Source organism: Miscanthus floridulus, chromosome 11 (assembly GCF_019320115.1).
Source record: "Miscanthus floridulus cultivar M001 chromosome 11, ASM1932011v1, whole genome shotgun sequence".
NCBI classification, from domain to species: domain Eukaryota; kingdom Viridiplantae; phylum Streptophyta; class Magnoliopsida; order Poales; family Poaceae; genus Miscanthus; species Miscanthus floridulus.
In genome coordinates, this window is record NC_089590.1 from 49820977 (window position 1) to 49843970 (window position 22994).

At 48.1% G+C, this 22994-nt stretch overlaps 2 protein-coding genes and 2 pseudogenes across 2 annotated transcripts; 2 read left to right on the forward strand and 2 right to left on the reverse strand.

The window, feature by feature from the left end:
- Positions 1-2671: 2671 nt before the first annotated feature.
- Positions 2672-10348, forward strand: LOC136490652 (uncharacterized; annotated as a pseudogene).
- An 836-nt stretch (positions 10349-11184) lies between these two features.
- On the forward strand, positions 11185-17393 carry LOC136491919 (aspartyl protease 37-like; annotated as a pseudogene).
- A 638-nt stretch (positions 17394-18031) lies between these two features.
- Positions 18032-19935, reverse strand: LOC136490654 (gamma-glutamylcyclotransferase 2-3-like). Its single transcript, XM_066486861.1, has 8 exons — positions 19629-19935; positions 19460-19536; positions 19238-19288; positions 18815-18871; positions 18689-18729; positions 18537-18608; positions 18339-18418; positions 18032-18255 (listed from the first exon to the last, which is right to left on the reverse strand). The coding sequence occupies exons 1-8, from the start codon at positions 19738-19740 to the stop codon at positions 18182-18184; spliced, it is 564 nt and encodes a 187-aa protein (XP_066342958.1). The 5' UTR covers positions 19741-19935; the 3' UTR covers positions 18032-18181.
- A 536-nt stretch (positions 19936-20471) lies between these two features.
- Positions 20472-22938, reverse strand: LOC136490658 (F-box protein FBW2-like). Its single transcript, XM_066486864.1, has 2 exons — positions 22495-22938; positions 20472-21232 (listed from the first exon to the last, which is right to left on the reverse strand). Exons 1-2 carry the CDS (start codon positions 22932-22934, stop codon positions 20713-20715), a joined length of 960 nt encoding a protein of 319 aa, XP_066342961.1. The 5' UTR covers positions 22935-22938; the 3' UTR covers positions 20472-20712.
- Between the last annotated feature and the right edge of the window lie 56 nt (positions 22939-22994).

Genomic DNA, 22994 nt, shown 5'->3' on the forward strand with positions numbered 1-22994 from the left:
CTTTTCTGCAAAACTGGCATGGCTTGACTGCAGGTTGACTCGGGTGCTGACCAGGCGAACACGTGGCGCGCTTCAGGTTGGCAGCGGTGCACCACGTGGCGTGGGCGCGTGCTGACGCGGCGGGGTGGACCGGGTCCACGGTCCGCGGTGGACCAGTCACTTAATCCAACCGGTATTTCTAATCTTGGCCATCCGTGCTAGATCCGACGGCGAGAAACGCATGGGAGAAACTACGGTGGCGGCACGGCATCACCGGCGAGCTCGCCATGGCTAACGGCGAGGCAGCGCGTCGGTGAACATGGGGGGGGGGGCGTTCTAGACTTCCCTGGAGCAAACCAAACCAACTGGGATGATCTACAAGCGCGCGCGAACATGCTGGGAGGCAAACCGAGGGTCGGGATCACGCCGGAGCGGCGGTCCCGCGGCGACGCCATGGCTGGCGGGTCGACAACTCGCTGCTACGACGTTTTAGCGCGCTATTTTACGAACAGAGGGCATAGGGAGGATGAGTGGCTCACCGAGATTCGTTTGGAGGGGAGCGCAGCGTCCAAGGAGGCTCGGAAGGGGCGATCGACGGCGGCGGCGATCTGAGGACAGAGGGAGGGCACGGGTGAGGTTGAATCCAAGTGAATGAAGGTCAAATCGAAGAATGCGGGGTACCTACGGGTGCGCCGGGTCATGGCGGAGCTTACGGACGTGTCAACGTCGTTGAATCGGCACCAGAGCAGCGGCTATGGGGCGGCGGTGGTGACTGGAGCGGTGAACAGGGGAAGGGGCAGAGGGAAGGGCTCGGCTCGGTCTTTATAGGCGGCGGGGCTGCGGTGTAGAAGGAAGGGGAGCGGGGGCACTAGGCGGATTCGGTCTCTTTCCATGTAAGAGCAACGGCGCGGTGCCCTTCCATTCGGCGTGCGCCATTGCCGGGACGGAGGAAGGAAAGAGGGTCGAGGAAGAAAAGGAAAAGGGCGCTGACGAGTGGGGTCTACAATGCAGTGTGAGGGAAGGGAGAACGGACAGCGCCGCGGAGCAGGCCGGGTGCTAAGCTGCGACGCTGTGGGCGCGAGTGAAGGCCAAAGCGGAGCGGTCCAGCGCGGGATGGGCCGCGCGGAAGCGCGCGCGAAGCGGGCCGGAAGGAGGGAAAGGGAGGCGCAGCTGGGCCGAGGCCGGGAAGAGGAGGGAGGAAAAGGGCCGGCCGAATCCTGTGCTGGGCTGAAAAGGGAAGAAAAGAAGTTTTCCAAAATTAAAATCTTTTGTATTTCTAATCTTCCAATTCTAAGCTAAATTCAAATCAAATTCGAGTATGGTTTCAAATATACTTTCCCATTCAAATAAAAATGGACAATTCTATTAGGCTTTCCAAGATAAACTTTACAACTTTAAAAATACTTTTATTTTCTAATTTTCTTTTCTTTCCTTTCTTTTATTTCAAAGCCATTTTTAATTTCATTTCAAGAGCATTTTAACCATTTTGACTTTTCAATTAAAACCACTCAACCAATAAAATCAAATGCAATGGCATGTATGCATTAAACATGTTGCTACCTTATAATGAATTTTAAATTAATGAAATTTTTTATTTTCCTATATTTCATGTGCACAAAAATTCTAACTTAAATCATTTTAACTCTATTTCAAAAGAGGCAATTTTTATGGTGTTACACTTCTCTCCTAACACTTCATCCGAACAAAACTCTAACACAACAATCCATCTGCAAAACCATTTCAAGAAACTTTATTAAGTCGTCGAAATCATTGTACGTAATGTCCATACTAACATTATTACATTTTTTAACTATAACTATACTAACTAATCAAATATTAACATCTAAACAAGGCTAACTACAACAACTTATTAGACTAAATCCAATGTACAACTAGAGTAAATAACTGTACTAACTAAACTACCTTACTTACTACCTATACTAACTTATTATATTACATATACTAACTAAACTAACTAACTTTACTAACTATATTAGCTATACTTTGATAATTTTACTAACATTATTAACCGTGCTAACTATATTAGTGGAGTACCTCGCTGCAGCACCTAGGCGGGCAGCCGCCCTGAGGTTCTAGCCGGAGGGGGAGGTGCGCCTGCATGCGGGGGCGGTGGCTGCACCGGGCGGCCGGCAGCCTGGCAGGCGCGGCTCGCTTACTGCCTCGGCTGGCTTGCTGGCGCGGGCGGGCTAGCTGGCATGGGCGGACGCGGACGCGGCGGACGGCGTCCTCGGCCACGAGCAGGTGCGGGCGAAGGCGGGCGCGGCGGCACTGCCTTGCTGCGTTTGTCGCGGAACGCCGACTACTCGGGCAAGAGGCAGCGGCGGTGGTTATATCGGGCTCTTGCCGCGCCACGGATCAGGGCGCGACACTGCCGCGCCAAGATCATGGCGCGGCAGAGCCTTGCCACGTCAGCGGTTAGCGGTGATGGTCGCCGCCACGTAAGGCCTCTGCCGCACCGCCATGCATGACGCGGCACAGGTATTTGGCCGCGCCATGGCAATAGGCGCGGCCAAAAGTGTTAGTTTTAAAAAAAACCGACAATGTTAGATTTAAAATTATATTAAAAAAAGATTAAAATTAAAAAAAAATCTATCGAGATGATGAAGAGATAAACCCAAATGGAATGGACCACCAGAGAACCAGCAACCTGACACGAGACTACTACGAGAGGAGGAGGGAGAGAGAGGGCCGGCCCGGACCGGAGGGGCGCTGGAAGCCACAGTTTGCTTTAGGGTTTCTCTCCCCCCACGCCGAGACTACACCACCACACACCGGTGGCACAGAAAATTTCCCAGGGAAGGAAAAATCCCGTCCGAAATCCAGCGCTCCAAATCCGTTCGTCCCCTAGGCGCTCCCCCGAGCCCGTCCCGAATCCCGCAAATCCTCGCTGAAATTCCCCAATCCTCCGTGCTCGCCGCCGCCTCCCTGCGACCGGCCGCCCCGCCTCCTGTCGCAGCCGCTGCCGCGGATTTCCACCCGACGAGGGTTTCGTCTCGCTCTCGCTCTCCCCGCGCTACTGCCGCCACAGATTGGCGCGACCGACCCGTCGTCATCCAGGACCCTTCTTCCGCCCGCGAGGCCGGGGGCCCCCTCCCGCGGAAATTCACTCTCGTCCAGAGGCGGTGGTGCTCTCCTCTTCATCGCCGCCCCCCGCCCCCGCGCTCTGCTGGTACTCGAGTGGCGTGGGGTGGAGATCCACAGGGCGTGGATCGATTCCTCTTCGTTTCTTCGTTCGGTGGTGAGTAACCCTAGCTTGTATTGTTCAAAGGATTTCCTTTGTTTTCATGTACCTAAGTATTTGTTCTCGACGTGATAGCCGGCTAATACAATCTAATCTTTGCATGGCTCTATTAGGTTTTTATCCTTAAGGCGTGGAATATCAATCTATATAGGTGCACGAGGAGTTTATATATCCCCAATTTTTCGGGGGTTCAACTGAACCCCCATGCCCCACGCTAAGTCCGCCCCTGGTGGTGGTGGACTGGATTGGTGGACGCTGCTGATTTTGTCGTGGGCATGGAGCGAAGTGAGCCCTCGTTGAAGCCGGAATGGCTGCTGCGGCCCACAGTACCTGCCACGGCCCATAAGCTGGCCACTTCGCCCCGCGCAGGTGAGCTTGCCATCTAAATCGCTACTGTCTGTTTATTGCTATGGATAGCATTCGTGTGGGATTCATTGCAGTTCACATTTATGGATGTTACGGCGAGAAGTTGCAACGGATAGGCTTATAGTATAGTGACACCGGATAGTATAGTATTACACAGTGGCCGTTATCCCATCGGTGCCTAGATTTATACGTGCCAATTGGTGCCTTTTTTGTGCATGGTAGAAACAAGCTCAATTCTATGTCGAGAATTTGCTACCCCAAATTCCATGCTAGTTTCTTTAAAACAAGCTTTCCATGTACTGTTTTATTCTGTCATTGCGGTATATCAGCAATATTTGCCTGGCAACTGTTCTATTCATTATGCTGCATGTAAATCAGGATGGTTCGTGGCGGTGCACGTTATATTAAAGTTTTGCTAACTATGGTAACTATTGAGGGAAGCTGTTAGGGAGTCATTGCTTTTGATATCACTATCAGCCTTGCCTTGTATATTGTAAAACTGATGTTTCTCAGTTTTTTTTGTGACAATGTAACTGCACTAACTTTTGTGAAGTTTGGGTTTCTTTGTAAGGAAAATTTTCTGTTAGGAGTAGTTTGGGGTCTTCGTTATAATCTTGGAGGTGGTTCCAAGCGTTGTTTTTTCGCTTGTCTGTTAGCCCTGTTTTGGTGATGCTTTTGTGGTCTGGGTAGCGGCAATCCATTGACCTCTTCTTTGGTGTGACGAAGGGTTACTGACAGCTGACACACACGATTTTGCCTCTATGCGGACACACTTGAGCTCCAACCATCAGTGTTGTAAATCACATTAGTAGCCTGCAAGATGATCATCTTGTGCTTTCTGTATTTGGATTTTCTTCATATATTCTTGTCTGTCGTATACTCGTATTATGTAGTGCCCCTTTATACATGCAATTACATTTACTAAGCGAAATCAAGGTTTCATAGGTGGATTAGACATGCCTGCTGGGTTTGCTCAATTACTTTAAAAATACGTTATGGACCAGGTTAGGATGGAGGACCTAGACAGCTTTCAATCAATCATTAAATGCTGGGTGTATGGGTGAGCAGTGCAAGATTAGAAGCTAGGGTGCTTGGTGTAGAGCTGTAGAAATAGAGAAGATTAGGGATTTCCAAGTCTGATGCCTTGATTTTCCACCTGCAATGCAACACTAAGCAAATGGCGAGCATCTGGATTAAACATAAATTGATTACTAAGTAAGCCAGTTCACACCATCTCATGCTTTACACAATTGAGAGCAACTCCAAGAGCCTCTATGTCCAATTCATAGGAATGGAGATCATGGTGAAAAATAGTGGTCCCCAACAGCTTCTTTAGCTAGATCTCCAAATATTGCCATCCTCTCATTTATTGCTAGCCAAAGATGTGGATTAAACATAAATTGATTACTAAGTAAGCCAGTTCACACCATCTCATGCTTTACACAATTGAGAGCAACTCCAAGAGCCTCTATGTCCAATTCATAGGAATGGAGATCATGGTGAAAAATAGTGGTCCCCAACAGCTTCTTTAGCTAGATCTCCAAATATTGCCATCCTCTCATTTATTGCTAGCCAAAGATGTGGATTAAACATAAATTGATTACTAAGTAAGCCAGTTCACACCATCTCATACTTTACACAATTGAGAGCAACACCAAGAGCCTCTATGTCCGATTCATAGGAATGGAGATCTTGGTGAAAAATAGTGGTCCCCAACAGCTTCTTTAGCTAGATCTCCAAATATTGCCATCCTCTCATTTATTGCTAGCCAAAGATGTGGATTAAACATAAATTGATTACTAAGTAAGCCAGTTCACACCATCTCATGCTATACACAATTGAGAGCAACTCCAAGAGCCTCTATGTCCGATTCATAGGAATGGAGATCTTGGTGAAAAATTGTGGTCTCCAACAGCTTCTTTAGCTAGATCTCCAAATATTGTCATCCTCTTATTTATTGCTAGCCAAAGATGGAGAGCGGAGTTGGCTCTCTAGAGTGCGCACAAGATATAGAGAACCTATTGGAGGGTGAAAAGATATAGAGAGCAATTGGTGATCATAGTATAAGGATTATATCTTTATAGAGAACCTATGTGCCTGTACGTTTATTTTTCTGCTTGTGACTTGGCTGCTTATTGGTGATCATAGTATAAGGATTATATCTTTATATTTTTGTGCTGATTAAAAAATAATTCTGCTTATGGAATCTCTTGTCCTTGCGCATAAGAAAAACTCTTTATGTAGTTTATGACATGTCTTTTGTTCTTAACAAGTATTGTTTTCAATGTGACAATGCTGTCTTACCATGTAAACTATTTAGTAGTTTATTAATGCTCAGTTCACAATTTATATTTATGTGCATGAATTGTTCTTTACTTGTCAGTGACACTAATGCACATCATGATACTTCTCTTTGGCATTATGTACTAAGAAGCTCTTTGTTGGATGATTTTAGATGATCACGGCAGGGGTGCTTCATCAAGAAATCGTTCAGCAGGGCGAGATCGTGATCGGAGCTCCCAACAGTCCTCATCTCGGAGAGGTTCAAACTCTAGTGGTTCAAGGCGGAATGATCAAGATGGTACTGGGAAATCAAGAGGCTATGGTAATTTTGGAAAGCACAGCAAGGAAAGGATACAAGAAAAGGACCTGGATTTTCGTGATCGGGAGAGTAGGTTGGTTCAGCCAGATGATCCTTTACGTGATGGGTTTGAGTCCTTTAGCTCATGCAGATCTGAAAAGGACAGGCTGAACCGTACTCGTTCAAAGGTGGCCATATCCAATCGGGCAGTAGGAGTAAGTCTAGACAATGGTAATATATCTAAAAAAGATAATGGTGTCATCTCCTTTGAGAGAGAATTCCCACACCTTGGTTCTGAGGACAAAAATGGAAAGCAAGACATAGGTCGAGTTCCGTCTCCTGGAATTAGCACTCCCAATTCAGAACATACCATTGGTAGTGTCTGATGGCTGGAATTCAGTGCTTGCAGAAGTACCTATGGTAGGGGATCCAAACATTAACTCTGTTTCCTCTTCTTCATCACCCGCTGGTTCTAGTAAACAGATTGAAGTGTCCAACTCTGGGAGTGCGTTAAGCATGGCTGAAACAGTGATGCAGTCGCCGTTAAAGATTTCTACCACACCGCAGGTTGTTAATCAGTATGGGGTTTATGTTTCCCCATTTGCATTTCATTTCTTTTTCTTGTTTTGAATATTGTATTATTGTTTATGGCTTTTTTGTGCCATATTGATTGTTCTTTTTATTCAGTTATCAATTGATGCTCAGAAGATTGAAGAAAGAACTATGAGGCAGTGCATTCTAAGACCCCTTACACCATCATCAAACAAAATATCTGTGAGTACCCTGTTTATTGCCTTTGTCGCAGTGAATGCTTAATATCTGTTGTGCATGCCACTTCATGGATATGTTATAAGCTCATTAGTCTCTTCCATCTTGTTTGATCATTATTATGACCTTTTGAGGAAAGCACAAGCAATTTACGTAGTACAGTAATGTGCAAAGAATTCTTGAACTCTTAACACTTATCTTTTTATTTAGTGAGTTAACCTTTGATATTTATGTCTGTACAGCAGAATATCAAGTTATGTAGTTTACTATCACGTGATCATATTTTGCCTATGCTATTAGTTAACGATCATAGTCAAAATAATAGTGTTTGACCCCTGGCCCATTTGATTGCCTGCTGTATTATTTTTGAACTAAGATTTTCCAATGTATTATTTAATCTTCAGTTCACCCATGACATAGTTGTTGGCAATTACCTTAGGAGCTCTTAGAGCTGTCTTTTTATCAGCCACTTATGCAAATGAAGTTACTGGAGAACTGATTGCTTGGTTGTTTAAACAGACATGTTCGGGATTGGATCTATGTATTTTTCCTGTTTTAAAAATATAAAATCCTGAATATTTTATGACATCTGTTATTTAAATTTGCTAAATTTCATATCAACAATTTTGCGAGGAACATGTTTCATCAATCACTTCTATCAAAATTAGAAAGCTTTTTTGTTTGTTTAGCTGTTGCATTAGGTCATCAAACTGTGTTGAGACTGCTTTGCCAATTTGACTCGGACAATTAAGGATCATAAGGGAAACCAGAAATATACTTTGAAACATGTGTGTTCCTGATTACTGATTAATCACAACTCCCCGATATGTACTCTGTCACAGTCCATCCTGACGTGGACTTCGTTTTGTGCTTGCAACATTTTCATTGGCACCAATTAACTAACATGTGAAAAGTTTGAGTGGTACTTAGTTTTCAGTTGTAGTTGGTACTCTTTTGATTGAAGCAATGCTTTTGTGCTTTGAGCTTAATATTACTATTGTCAGAAGCTGTGATCCATTTCTGCAAGCATTTGATCTCTTGTAACTACTTATTGTTACTATTCCACCTAGTCTAAGCTGGCTATATTCATCTTGTAGCTACTTATTATGACTATTCCACACAGTCTATAGACTATAACTCATCAAAATCTTCTGAAACGAGCTAATTTGGAGCAGGATCCAAGTCTCATGAAAGGAGCTAATTTGAAGCAGGATCTTGTTTCCATACCTTTTTGTGCTATCAATAGTCTGTAGTTGTGGATGCTTTAAGTTGCTGTGCATATTATTAATTTAGTGGGCAACTGAATCACTTGGCTAAATGATTCTGACAAAGAGATTATTAGATCAAATTCTAAATCTAAAGCAGGTGGTCAATATTATTGCTTATCTAAAAACCATCTGTTTATTATTGTATTTCATCATCGGCATTGGAATGTGAATATATTTCAAATCTTCACTCTTGCAGAAGATAGCTATGTTTGGGTGAATATCTGTGTTTCTTTGTTAGTTTCACATATTTGTCAAGTAATGTTCTCTTTCGCTGAATAATGTAATGTTGGTTTGAACTAATTCGCATCAGAGTACTGTGCAGGCATCTAATTCTTTGGATAAGTTATTAAAATCCAAAGGTGCAAGAGCTGGAGAGTCTAATGGTCCTATCAAGGTTGCTCCACAACTGTCAATACAACCATCTAGCAGCTCTGTTCGCACTCCGGCCAAAACTGAGCTCGTAAAGCAATCTCAATCAGGCAGCCTTCAAGTCCTTAGTCGTGAGCAGAATGGTACTGTAAACACTGTTGCCAAAGACAGCACCAGCAATCCTGTGAGCCCTGTTCTGGGTCGATCTTCTTCAATGGAACCTATGAGAAAGTCTATTGTCAACCCAAAGCTTAAGGTTGGCACTAATGGCCATTCTTTGCATCCACTGCAAGGTTCATTTGCTGACAGAAAAGCAAGTGCAAAAGACAAGTACAAATTTTTTGAGTTGTTGCGGAGCAAGTCTGTAAATGGTTCAAGCACTGCTATTGAGTCTCCATCTAGCCTGACCGATGATCAGCAGAACTCTAGTCTGGATTCACCTTTCAAGTTTATTGAAAATGGGAGCAGTTCCTGTGAAGAAGCAAATTCTTGTGAGGGTTCTCAGCGACACTTGTCGGACAATGAGGAAATCATTCCACCTTCAGAATCTCATGATGTTTTAGATGAGGGATCTCTGGGGATTCAAGTTGACGACAGGGATGCCAGCTCTTCACCAGTACTTGGTGACACTGAAGATATAGCTTCTAAGAAGCTCCCGCAAGACAATGTTGATATTGTGCCCATCATACCTTCTTATGTAAATGATGGTTCTGTGATGCCCAATTCTGTTGACGATGAAGCAAGTTTGCTGTTGGAGGAAGCCAATCCTGCTCAAGTGTTACAGCACATTGGAGTAAGGGAGGAGAATCCCTGTCCTGCTCAAGAGTTCGAGTCCATTGGGGCAGGTGGGGAGGAAGAGTTGAACCTCCTGAGATCTATGGGCTGGGATGAGAACGAAGATGTTCAGCCTCTCCAGCAGGAGGAGATTGCTGATTGTGTAAGTGTTTGATACATTCTCTAATCCATCGGCCAAAATTTATTATCATGCCATATTGGTTCCAGAGTTTAGGGATGATGACCAAAATCTATTATTATCCATCGGCCAAAATTTATTGTTATGCCCGAACAATCTCATAGTTGACATGGTACTTGGTAGTGCATATTACTGAAGCGATGATGACTGCAGCTGTAAATCTTACCATTTCCCCCACCTTTTTTTTGTAGCTAAGGCAGAACGCGAGGCTGCAGCAGAAGCTTCAGGAATGCAGGGGCTGATCGCCGATGGAGCAACGCCACTGTGCGTCACCATACTCAGAAGATGCGGGCGTGGAGCTGGGTTTTGGTACCCTCCGGTCAACCAATCAGGGAATGATTGTCTAGCTTAGCAAATGGAGAGTTTTGTTTTTTGTTAATGCTTGTTCAGCATTGTGGGGGGAGGTTTCATGGTAGAGCTGATAATTTTCCCCCATTGAAAAGAGGTTTTAGGGTTTTTCTTCCTCATTTTCCCAGAAGGAATACACCAAATGGAAGTCTTGTCTGGTGTTGGAGGCACATAGGTGTGCGTTGCTCTGAAAGAAGAATAGGTTGTCTTTCTTACTTTTTCGTCGCCATCTTTTTTTTTTGGAAAAAGAAGGGAAAAAAAGAATGATCGAGCTTAACATGAAAAAGGTGCACAGGAATTACCTTATCTTTAATCTTGCTCGCCTTACCTTTTTTTTTAGAAGGATTCATTTTGCTCTCTTTGTATCGACCTCTTCGATTTAGCCCCGTTACCTTAGGTTTAGTTTCGACTTGAAACAAATTTTGTGAAGGCTATAGCTCTAATCTGATGGGTAAGATTAAGCTCTATTTTATTCCTAGTGCGATCTAGACCATTGAACATCTTTCTGGGCGCTTGTACACGTTGTTGCTCTCTGGAAGCCCACGAGCGTGCGCGAGGGCATGTGCCTTTATGGGCAAAAAAAAAAAAAAAAAAAAAAAAAAAAAAAAAATCCCACAAGCCATCACGTTTGTCAATGGCATTCTCGTTATCCAGTCGTGTGTCATAAGATTTTACGGTGACACGGAATCTTACATCATATGTTTTGGGCACCTGCCCCAGCTGGATTACTACGGGGGCCAGCGACGGCACTGATCTACGTAACAGATTCGTAGGACCAGTCGTCACGACAGAAATAATATGAAGTACTCTATTTGTCTGCAGGTAAAATGCTGCTCTCTCACCTACGCCCGTGGACGACTCTCAGAAGAAGAATAGCAGCTCAGAATTGCTCACCGAACCACAGAACAGCTTCGTGATAAGAAGCTCCCATAAAAAGTAGGCCACTCATTGTTCACCTCATTTGCTAAATTTCTGGGAACGTTGATTTGGGGATGTACTCCATGTACGACTGGTTTGTACGTGTGGCAAGTTTTGGCTCCCATAAACCAGTCGTCAATTTCTGATGTTTTGAAAATTGGGTGATTGATGCCTACTGTCCTTATGCCGCTATGGCAGTATTCAGAAAAGGCAGTCATACTCCGATACTCGTACGGATGGCATGACTCGTCGAGTTTAAAATGATGTTTTCAAGTTGATTTGGACGGTTCGGCGTACTACACGGGACAGATGATAATTGTATGATCAGTGCGCCTAATCACCCAGACACCCACAAACAAGTGCTTCTAGAGAGCATGTCACGTTTAAGCATGAAACGTTTTTGCTTCTAGAGAGCACGTGGAAGCAAAAACTTGCAGGAGCGAACGTTGTAAAGTGAAACGTATGGATCAAATTCGTAACAGTTTGGACCTAAAAGGCCATTCTCTCGACCATCATCAAAGGAAGGAGAAGCTTGCCGTGCGATAAAGCAGGCACCTCTAATTAGGTCAAAATCCACATACCAGTCTCCTTCACGTCTGCTTCATCACTGATGGGCTTCCACACCTTCTCTATCGCATCTCTTTCCACTTCTCTGTCCTTGTACTCTTGTTCTCTCTTTCTTGAGAGCTTGTATATATTCTACACTTGTTTACGATGAGACATTGAGACCAGGTAGCCATCGTCATTTATTTGCATAATATGGTGGTCACAGAGACCAAACCTAACTATAACTACCAAATCGTATATATATATATTGATATATTCGTGGTGACAAATATAAGTATGGCACACTCGTCTCACCCAATAGAAGAAGAAGAATTAAGCACACGCACGCTAGCGGCTAGCCTTCTCTTGTTGCTGCCCTTCCAAAGGCTCCAAGCCAAAGGATAGAATAGATGGAGTCAGTAGCACGGCGGCTGCTTCTGCTGGTGGCCGTGGTGGTGGCCGCGGCCAGTGGCGCCACCACGGGCGCCCTGGCCCGCGACCGCGACGCCCACGCCGCACCTCAAGCTCAAGGGCGGCCTGCGCGTGCGCCTGACGCACGTCGACGCGCACGGCAACTACTCGAGGCTGCAGCTGCTGCAGCGGGCGGCGCGCCGCAGCCACCACCGCATGTCGCGGCTCGTCGCGCGTGCCACCAGCGTCAAGGCCGCCGCCGGGGGAGGGGACCTTCAGGTCCCCGTCCACGCGGGCAACGGCGAGTTCCTGATGGACGTGGCGATCGGCACCCCCGCGCTGTCCTACGCGGCCATCGTGGACACCGGCAGCGACCTGGTGTGGACGCAGTGCAAGCCGTGCGTGGAGTGCTTCAAGCAGAGCACGCCGGTGTTCGACCCGTCGTCGTCCTCCACCTACGCGACCCTCCCTTGCTCCAGCTCCTTCTGCGGCGACCTGCCCACCTCCACCTGCACGTCGGCCAACAAGTGCGGCTACACCTACACCTACGGCGACGCGTCGTCGACGCAGGGCGTGCTGGCCAGCGAGACGTTCACGCTGGGCAAGGAGAAGCTGCCCGGCGTGGCGTTCGGCTGTGGCGACACGAACGAGGGCGACGGGTTCACGCAGGGCGCCGGGCTCTTGGGGCTCGGCCGGGGCCCGCTCTCGCTGGTCTCCCAGCTCGGCCTCGACAAGTTCTCCTACTGCCTCACCTCGCTCGACGACGGCGACGGCAAGAGCCCGCTCCTGCTGGGCGGCTCCGTCGCGGCCATCTCGGAGAGCGCGGCCACGGCGCCCGTGCAGAGCACCCCGCTGGTGAAGAACCCGAGCCAGCCGTCCTTCTACTACGTGTCCCTGGCGGGGCTCACCGTGGGGTCTACACGCATCACCCTCCCGGCCTCGGCGTTCGCGATCCAGGACGACGGCACGGGCGGCGTCATCGTGGACTCTGGCACCTCCATCACGTACCTGGAGGTGCAGGGGTACCGCGCGCTGCGTAAGGCGTTCGTGGCGCAGATGGCGCTGCCCACGGTGGACAGCTCCGAGATCGGGCTGGACCTGTGCTTCCAGGGCCCCGCCAAGGGCGTGGACCAGGTGCAGGTGCCCAAGCTGGTGCTCCACTTCGACGGCGGCGCGGACCTCGACCTCCCCGCCGAGAACTACATGGTGCTCGACTCCGCCTCCGGCGCGCTGTGCCTCACGGTGGCGCCGTCGCGGGGGCTCTCCATCATCGGCAACTTCCAGCAGCAGAACTTCCAGTTCGTGTACGACGTGGCCGGGGACACGCTCTCGTTCGCGCCCGTGCAGTGCAACAAGTTGTGATGACGTGCCGCCGTACGTACGTGTATGCGTGTAGGCGATTGTATTTGGAAGGACCGGTTGGTCTTCATGTGACGACGGCCGGGTGGTTACTGGTCAGTGATCAATATATTGACGTGTAGGTATCATGTTCGTGACGCGCTGTTTTTCGCTCTTTTTTTTTTTACACCGCTGGTACAAGAACAATGGGCTCGCTTGCTTTATGCTTTGGTTTGGAATTGCTGGGAAAGTCGGAGAGAGGAGAGCTTCTAGGACGGAGACGGAGACCCATTTGGTCCAGCCAATTGACTTGCGAAATCCCTGCGTTATCAGACAGCCATCAACAGCGTTTAGACCTCGCGAAGGTAGCGTTCTCAGTCTGCTTTGGTTGCTTTCCCAGGCTATCAGGCCAGTCTCAATGGAGAGTTTCATTTCGTTGTTTCCAAAGCTGCCATGTCATATAGAATGAAATAAAACTTGGATAAAACAGCCACTCTCAATAGAAAGTTTCATTCCATAGTTTCATAAACATTTAATTCTACGACTCATAGATAGTTGGTAACCGTGAGAGTTTCATCCCCATGAAACCCAATTCTTCTCTATCTTCATTAAAATGTTGCCATGTCATCAAAAGTGCATATGTGGCAGGCTATTAAATGCAAATGAAACTCTAATAAAACTCTCACTGAGACTGGCCTCACTATCGGCCTCGGAGCTTTACCGCTTCCGAGGTACATCTTCTGGGAGACTATGGACTGGATTGATATGACTCTCAATAATTGCTATAAGAAACTCTTTATATCCTTTGGCGTCGATAGAAATATAGATTTGATGCAAAATATTCCCCTTCAACGGCTTTTTTTAACTAGAACTCCAAATATTCTCGTCGTTTATCCCTGCCTTGTCACTCACAAAACTTTTTTTTCTCCAAGAAAAATAAGAAGTTTCTTAGAGGTAATCTCCTCCAGAATCCCTAAAAGATAAGATATTATACTTCTTTCTATAAGATTTAATGAAAATTAATCAATCTAACATCATTGTTGTGCTTTAGTGTGTGACTCGGTATTTTTTTTTCCTGTAGGATAAAAATGGAGATTGAAAAAGAAAATGGCTAAACCCTACTAAAAATTCTGATTAGCTAAGAGCATAGCAGGAGCTCTCAAATTATGACCCCTACTTTTGTTGAGGGTTCTCCCTCATTTTTTAGGGTGTGATTTTTTGCATCTACTCTAGTAGAAACTCTGAAGCCAAAGCCCTCAAATCCTTTTTATAGACACTAACATAAGGGGGCCCACTTGTCATTCTTTGTTCTTCTCATCCTCAATCGCTCCCGCGACAAGAGATTGTGGCGGCAGGAGGAGTATGGGAACCGCATCTGACGAGTGGAGGCAGAGTTGCCCTCGCCGAGAGGAGTTGAGCAGTGGCTCCCATTGAGAGAGAGGAGCCACACCCTCGTCGGCATAGTGGCCGAGAATCTCGCCGCCCGAGAGAAGAGGAGGTGCAGGCGCGCGGTCGATGTCATCAGCAGAGGACAAGAGGAGGAGCCGCACGTGGGAGGAGCTCGCCGGAGAGGATCTTGCCTAGGAGGAAGAGGAGCCGTGTAACCGGGAGGAGTGGCCAGGACCTCGCCACAGAGGAGAGGAGACACATAGGAGGGAGAGGACGGCCTGGCTAGAGGACCTCGCGCAACCGAGGGAGCTTGCCGAAGAGAGGAGTTGCATAGTGTCTAGACCTCGCCGGGGAGGAAGGGGACGTCGTCGGGAGCGAGAGGCAGGAGTCGCAGGAGGAGGACGTCGTGGCGGTGCAAAAGAAACTGGGGGGGGGGGGGGGGGGGGCGAGAAACAGCGATGTAGAACAGGTAACGCGTGCATGAAAACTACCGAAACAAAAATTTGAGGGCTCCAACAAGCCCCAAGAATAAGGGGTGGGAGGAGGATCTGAGGGCCCTAGTAGAGATTCTGTCGGACCTTATATTTAGTTTTGTGGACTTAAATAGAGGATTCGTTGGAGTTGCTCTAGACCCTGCAGCCTAGAAACTACGTGCTGCGGCCCAGGATTGCCGCCTGCATCCTCAGTTTTTCCATGGTCCAAACGTCGCAAAACCGCTGGCAGTCTGGCACAGCCCATGTTGCTCAGTGCGGTCATGTTGAGAGCCTCCGCGGTCCGCGCATTTCGGCCGTGCATTCTCCACTTTCGTCCTGGTGTTTTCAGCTCGCTTCTCTCTGGGAATTTGGGGAAAATAGCCTGCTGGTCAGTGGTCTCGTGCTCCTGAATCCCCATCAACCCAAAAGCCGAACGTTCTAGCAGTAGCAGAGCATTCAAAAAAAAAGAGGCTCGTGTTCTTTGAGAAATAGCAGCGCGTACGTACGTACACAAAAGAACGCAAAGATGTCATGCCGTGGCCGTGCGATTCAATGCTAACAGCAACCAGCTCGCCTTTGCCGCGCCACCTTTGTGTGGCCGAGGAAACTGGTGCCGTCGTCGCTTGTCTAGCCGGTTCGCTTGAAATTCTGGAGGAATTTAAATGGTTTGAAGAAATGCTGGAGGAATTTGTGAGAGAAAAATATTGTTCCGGATAAAAAAAAAAGAAGCGAATCAAGCCGGCTTAAGGGCACGCGAACACAAAAGAAGCGGATTAATCCATTTTACTGTCAAGCAAAGGACACATGCTGCGCTCGGTCAAGGACCTGTCCTGTGCTCGCCAAGCCAACACAAGATACAGCATAGCCTCAGCCCTCAAACCGCCGCCATGGAGCTGCTGGTGCTCCTGCTCTTCCTCGCCCTCCCCGTCCTCCCGGCGCGCGGCGGCTCGTCGGTGCCTCCGCGGCGGTCGCTCCACCTCGAGCTGGGGCGCGTGGACGCCGCGGCGGCCGCCAACCTCACGGACCACGAGCTCATCCGGCGCGCCGTGCAGCACAGCCTCGACCGCCCGGGGATCGTGGCGCGCTCTGGCGGCGGCGGAGGAGGAGGGGCGGTAGCCGCGGACGGGGCGCGCAAGGCCGTCGCGAGCGAGGCCCCGCTGGTGCCCGGCGGCGGCAAGTACCTGGTCAAGCTCGGGATCGGCACGCCGCAGCACTTCTTCTCGGCGGCCATCGACACGGCCAGCGACCTCGTCTGGTTGCAGTGCCAGCCCTGCGTCAGCTGCTACCGCCAGGTCGACCCGATCTTCAACCCCAAGCTCTCCTCCTCCTACGCCGCCGTGCCATGCAGCAGCGACACCTGCGCACAGCTGGACGGCCACAGGTACCTACTTGTACTCAGCGATGCACTGCACCAAGTTTAATTACTACGTATATACAACCGAGAGACGCAGCAAACGTACTGACACGCAAATGCATGTGCAGATGTGACGAGGACGACGACCAAGCGTGCCAGTACACCTACAAGTACAGCGGGAACGCGGTGACGAAGGGCACCCTGGCCATAGACAAGCTGGCCGTCGGCGGCGACGTGTTACACGCCGTCGTCCTCGGCTGCAGCGACTGCGTTGGGGGCCTCCCGCGCAGGCCTCGGGGCTGGTCGGCCTCGGCCGCGGGCCGCTCTCGCTGGTGTCCCAGCTCTCGGTCCGTCTGTTCACCTGCCACCGCCCATGTCCAGGACACCGGGAAAGCTCGTGCTCGGCGCGCGCGCGCGGACGCCGTCCGGAACGTGTCGGACTGGGTGACCGTCACCATGTCGTCCAGCACGCGGTACCCCGTCCTACTACTACCTCAACTTCGACGGGCTGGCCGTGGGCGACCAGACCCCGGGCACGATCAGGAGGCCAACGTCGCCGCCCACGGGTGGTGGTGGTGGAGGAGGGGGCGGCGGTGGCGGCAACAGCAGCGGCGGCAGCGCAAACGCGTAAGGGATGATAGTGGACGTCGCGTCGACGATCTCGTTCCTGGAGGCGTCGCTGTACGATGAGCTGGCGGACGACCTGGAGGAGGAGATAAGGCTGCCCCGCGCCACGCCGTCGCTCCGCCTGGGTCTGGACCTCTGCTTCATCCTGCCGGAAGGCGTCGGGATAGACCGGGTGTACGTGCCGACGGTGTCGATGTCGTTCGACGGACAGTGGCTGGAGATGGACAGGGACCGGCTGTTCGTGGAGGACGGCAGGATGATGTGCCTAATGATCGGCAGGACGAGCGGGGTGTCCATCCTTGGGAACTTCCAGCAGCAGAACATGCATGTCCTCTACAACCTGCGCCGGGGCAAGATCACCTTCGCCAAGGCCAGCTGCGACTCTTTGCCATAGATAGGCTCCGCATGGACTGGAATCTTGGTCTCATGATCTTGTACTGCGTGCCAGCATTTTACCGAATTTGCACATTGAGAGATTAGATATTTGTCAGAAATTTCTGAAGTGTATATGCAGAAATGTGTGACCATTCACTAACCAGAGTTGAAAAAAGAAGTGAACATCGCTCGAGTAGAAGGACGAGCGGGGTGTCCATCCTTGGGAACTTCCAGCAGCAGAACATGCATGTCCTCTACAACCTGCGCCGGGGCAAGATCACCTTCGCCAAGGCCAGCTGCGACTCTTTGCCATAGATAGGCTCCGCATGGACTGGAATCTTGGTCTCATGATCTTGTACTCCGTGCCAGCATTTTACCGAATTTGCACATTGAGAGATTAGATATTTGTCAGAAATTTCTGAAGTGTATATGCAGAAATGTGTGACCATTCACTAACCAGAGTTGAAAAAGAAGTGAACATCGCTCGAGTAGAAGCTCTAAAACTTGCTGATAAGATTGTGGTCGATTTATGAAATCCGTTTATTAACACTGATAGTGATAAATTGTCCATCGTCTCTTTGGTTCTTTCATGTTTTTCTCTGGTTTGTTGCTCATTGCTAGAAGTATGCAAAGCAAAGGATTGCTCTCCTTCTAGCTCAGAAAAAGTGGAAGGGAAAACCAACACATTTTTGTAAACCACAGGTGCACTGGAATATAGCCATAATGTAGCCACTCAAAAAGCAGCTTACAAGAATATATCGATGTCTGGGCATGAATGAATTCTAACTTTATTCATAAATCTCTACCCTCTAAACAAGGGGTGAATGTGATTTTTTTCACTTAGATAACTCGGTGTCAGAATGCTCACGCACAGCATTCGCCAGTTCTTGGACATGTTGGTCTACAACTCCTGACAAGAAATATTTGAACTTTGTAGTCCATGCCACATATTGTACTATTGTCAATAAAAATTCTATAAAAGAGTAACCTTACCTAATTTGTTTAAGGCATCCTCAAGTTTGAACACATACTCTCTGTTAGGTCCAGATGGGCCTTGAGCAAGGTAAATTTGCCTAAAAACGGCAAGAGTTTTCTTAGGGAACTAAACAGGGCACAAGTTATACCATAAGCTAACAATAGTTTCAGTTGCACAATCTAGTAATGCAAAAATTAATTAATGGGATGTCATACCTGGCCATTTCATCCAGAGGTGCAGGACCAAGATAGTTTTGATTGCTCTCCTTATTCGCGGTGGCGAAGTATCTGTTATCCAAGTACTTATTCAGTTGTCAGTGAAATTTTGGTATGTTGAAATGCTTATTTAAAATTACAGGACCACTTACACCATCACATTTTCGACAGCTGGTACTTTGGGCGATGAATCCTGAAAGTTATTACAACTTAAACTCTGCAGTAGTTACATGTGGAACATTATCGAAAGGGAAATAGATCCAGCCCTCATATCTTACAGTATACAAGTCAAGGTAAACCTTCTCATCATATTGCTTCTCCCTGACTTCAAGATACTGCAATTCAAATCTGAAGATAAATGCCAATAGAAGCAATATAAAGCTGTAAGCAACACAATATCAGTTTGTGCAGAGACTTGCTGCTAGATATACCATCACGTCAACACAGAAAAGTTCATATATACCGAAATTTCATAGGCCCGTTCATGACTTAATCATCATAGTATCTAAATTTAATCAGACTGTAGGAAAGAACATATGAGTTTTGGTCCATCGACCAATATCTACATCTCCATAATGACAAGTAAGCAACACCAGCTTTATCCCAATCATCAAACATCAAACAATTGAGTATCATAATCATGGGACAGTTGTGTGCATTCAGTACTAGTAACATATCTGCCTGGTTTGCAATAAACATACCTCCATAGCTATCTCCTTCTCTTCCTCCTTTATTCTGTAAGCAACTCCCCACTAAAAGATGTAAAATAGACAGATTAGCTCGCAGAATCAACCGCATGAACTGTGAAGGAGTAACATCGACCATGAATTTACTAATCCATTTGGTATGCGCATACTAGTAATCAGGCCGTTCTTAGCAGTTATAATAACAGAGGAGGAGGGTGGACAAGAGAAAGGGCGTACGCAGGTCGCTCCGGGCTGGTGCTCGAGCGTGACGGTCCTTCCGGGGAACTGCGGCGTGCCCCTGTGGTCCGTGCTCCCTGTCCGTCCACCGGCCGCCAAACGAAGGAAGAGTAATTTGAGGGCGCGGCCGTGAAGACGGACGGATTGGAGGCGGGGGTGTGAAGGTTACCCTGGTAGAAGACGCGGCGGTAGTCCCTGACGAAGCCGACGAGGCGGGCGTCGTAGGCGAAGCCTGGGTTCCACATCAGCGAGCCGTACCCGAACACCCAGATCGGAGACATGGCCGCCACGCCTCCTCCCCCCTTCTCCCGGCGTCTCCTTTCCCTCCGGTGGAATCGAGGATGGTTTGCGCAAAGCGCACGGCCACGGGGAAGGGCGGCGAGAAGGCCCCACCCTCCTCTGGTTGGTGCGTGCGCGAGTAGCAGCAGGCAGCCGGAACCGGAAGGCAGGCAGGCGAATCACGCAGAAATCGAGAGGCAGACGACAACTTGCTAGTCATCATATTCTCTATTTTATTTATTCCCTTTTTTATTTTGTCCCAATGTGACAAGTGGCTAGAAATGATTTTTTTTTTGTTGTTGCTCACGTTTGTGTTACGGCATGATCTGCTCGCACCTCGTGGATTTGTACCTACTAAAATCCATTTTTTTCAAGCAGATACGCAGGTAAACAATCCATAAACCACTCATCAGTACAGCTTCCTCATGAAAAATGCCATCAGGCACAAGACAGAAACACAGGAGACAGATGCTGCTGGTGAGAAACACAACCAAGTAGTAAGTGAAGAATGCACAAGAACTATAAGTATTTGAATAGATGTTTCAGATGACAAGTAGTAAGCGAATTGGTACAAGAAAGTTATGCACAATGTGAAGAATGTGCTACCAAGTAGTAAGCCAAGAACAGAATTCAGTAGACAGTGTCATCAATTCCCGGCAAAACATATTTGAATAGATGTTTCAGATGACAAAAGCTACCACAAGAGCATTCAGAAATTGTCTCATGTCAGCAACCACCTTTATTTTCTCCAGTACCCCTATATTTTACTCGTCTACTCTTAACTAAAGCTTATTTACTTCTCTGCATAAGCATAAGCAGAATCACTATAACGTAGGGTATGTATTAGCAATGGTCATGAAGGATAGACATGCCGGCAGGCAACAAACAACAATACTGAAACCACCTCAGAATCATCGACTGAAACCTGAATTGATCACAACTTCAACCCCCCCTGAAGTTCTGAACAGACTCTGTCAATCATCACTATCAGTATCATCGACCTCGTAGTCACCGCCACTGCTTGAGTCGGTACCGTACTCAGGCTCCCATGGCTCCCTGAATGACTGGAGCGCGCAGCACCTCTCCTCGATGTCGCCTTCAAGCCGGACGTTCCAGCAGCCAAGTATGTCCAGGGTCCGCAGCAGCTGACACTTGGTAAGAATGGCGTTGAGCCCAAGGTCACTGAACAGGCCATAGGCAAGCTCAAGTTGTTCTAGCATTGGCATGGTGTTCGCGACTGCCAGTGCCTCTTCTTCAACCACCTTATTAGCTGCTGTGTTGAAACCCTGAGGAAGGTCTGGAGGGGGCATGTTCCTCTTCAGCTGAACGAGCAACGTGCAGTGCCGGCCTAGTGCCTCGATTCCTTTGGGAGTGATATTCAGGCAGTTACTGATGTCCAGCACATTAAGTACAGGAAGGCATTCTGCATGCTTCTCCACGGCTTGATCAGTGATCTCGCTCATTGGGATCTGGAGGACATTGAGCAACTTACCCCTGTTCAACAGCAGCAAACACCAAACATTATATTGTTGAAACTATGTCAGATTCAGATACCATATTAACAGAGTACAAAGAACTAAAAAAATTAATAGCTATAAGTAACTAAATGCACATGAATAGAGAAAACACGGTATCACAAAAGCAGTGTTTTCTGGCAAGTTCATATCCTAGTATATGATGATAAGATATCCTATAGTCATTATTCTAAAGTCCTTAGTGAAGCAGCACCGCCATAAGCAAGACATAGATCAAGTAATACGTATCATCAATCAAGAAGTGAAGATGTTGGAAAGCATTGTCATGTTAAGAGGCCTATGGAAAGCCAGAGCTTCAGCCAGCATGCCTAGTTTGGTTCTCAGCTTCACTTAAAGAAACAACAACATGATTTGGTATTAAAGCTGAAAAATGTCAGATAATAAGTTTCACAGAGGACAGAGTAACATAGGCCGCATTACATTGAGACCATAAAAATCTTCACTAAACGCAAGGTGATGTGAACATACAGATCAGTGTGGATCATAAATATCCAAGATAGCAGCTGCCAAATTAATAAATATGAGCTACAACCACCAAATTTTGTCCATTAAATGAATCTTTATATGAATCAAATTTTACAGTGTGACGCTCAAAACGGACAATGTCCGGTAACAGGATCGTAGCAAATAGCCAAATAGCCGCAGGGAGTGATGAATTCTACCCATCACTAGTAGTAGGCAGTAAACATCAGAATCGGCAACACTTAAAGCTTTCATAAGAGATGTTTCTACTGAGGGGGTGTTTGGATCCAGCTACTAAAATTTAAAAGATGTGTCGGGAGGATGTTGCATGGGGTGTTTGATACTAATAAAAAATAAATTACATAATCCATTAGTACTCCACGAGACGAATTGTTTAAGCCTAATTAATCCATCATTAGCGCATGTTACTGTAGCAAAACATTGTCAAATCATGGGCTAATTAGGCTCAAAAGATTCGTCTAGCAAATTAGTCGCAAACTATGTAATTAATTTTGTAATTAGTCTATATTTAATACTTCATACATGTGTCCAAATATCCGATAGGACAGCGACTAAAATTTAGGAGGGACAACCAAACACCCCCTAGATGTGATGTCAGTGTGGTTCACTCGTGTCAGGTGAATAGACAGTGATTAGTGAAAGAATTTCAATGTTCAAGTGGCAGGGGGCTGAATGTCAACACAGCATTCTAGTGAACTTTCTCAAGCCAAGAGCGAACATCTCAGGCACGCAGCACACCAAGGGTCAGAACGGGCTGCGACGTAGGTGAGCGCGGCGTGCCCAACGCGGTAGGCAGAGAGCCTCCGAAGCGTGCCCTGCGCACGGGCGACGAGTCGGCGAACGGCGGCGTCGGCCCTGGCGCGCCAGTTGACGCGGCGGCACCAGGCCTCGATGTCCACGTCCCCCCACATGTCCGGCGACGCCACGGCCTGCGTCCACGCCCTGCAAACCTGCGCCGCGCCCCGCGCCACGTCGTCCGCGGCGACACGCCCGCGGAGCAACAGCGCCAGGATCTCCGGGCTCACCGCCTCCGTCCACCTCCACTCGTACACCACCACCACCTCCTCCTCCTCGTCGCCACCCGCGTCTCCTTCCCCGTCGCCGCGAGGCCTCGCCCTTCCTGCACTAGAGGCCGAAAGCGAGACCGACCGCACGCTCCACTCAGCTGCAAATTCCATTCTTCTCCGGCACCGGCCCTGCCACCCCCATAAAATTCGCTATCTTGGCAGGCGCGTCCA

Bases quoted from the DNA above. Each gene is read 5' to 3' on its own strand.
- LOC136490658 (XM_066486864.1), bottom strand. From the start codon at position 22,934: ATGGAATTTGCAGCTGAGTGGAGCGTGCGGTCGGTCTCGCTTTCGGCC. The intron at 21,233-22,494 runs GTGTGCTGCGTG...GCTGTTGAACAG, and splicing joins GCAGCCCGTTCTGACCCTTG to GGGTAAGTTGCTCAATGTCC.
- LOC136490654 (XM_066486861.1), bottom strand. From the start codon at position 19,740: ATGTCTCCGATCTGGGTGTTCGGGTACGGCTCGCTGATGTGGAACCCA. The intron at 18,872-19,237 runs GTATGTTTATTG...TTTGAATTGCAG, and splicing joins AGAAGGAGATAGCTATGGAG to TATCTTGAAGTCAGGGAGAA. The intron at 18,730-18,814 runs GTAAGATATGAG...AATAACTTTCAG, and splicing joins TTTACCTTGACTTGTATACT to GATTCATCGCCCAAAGTACC.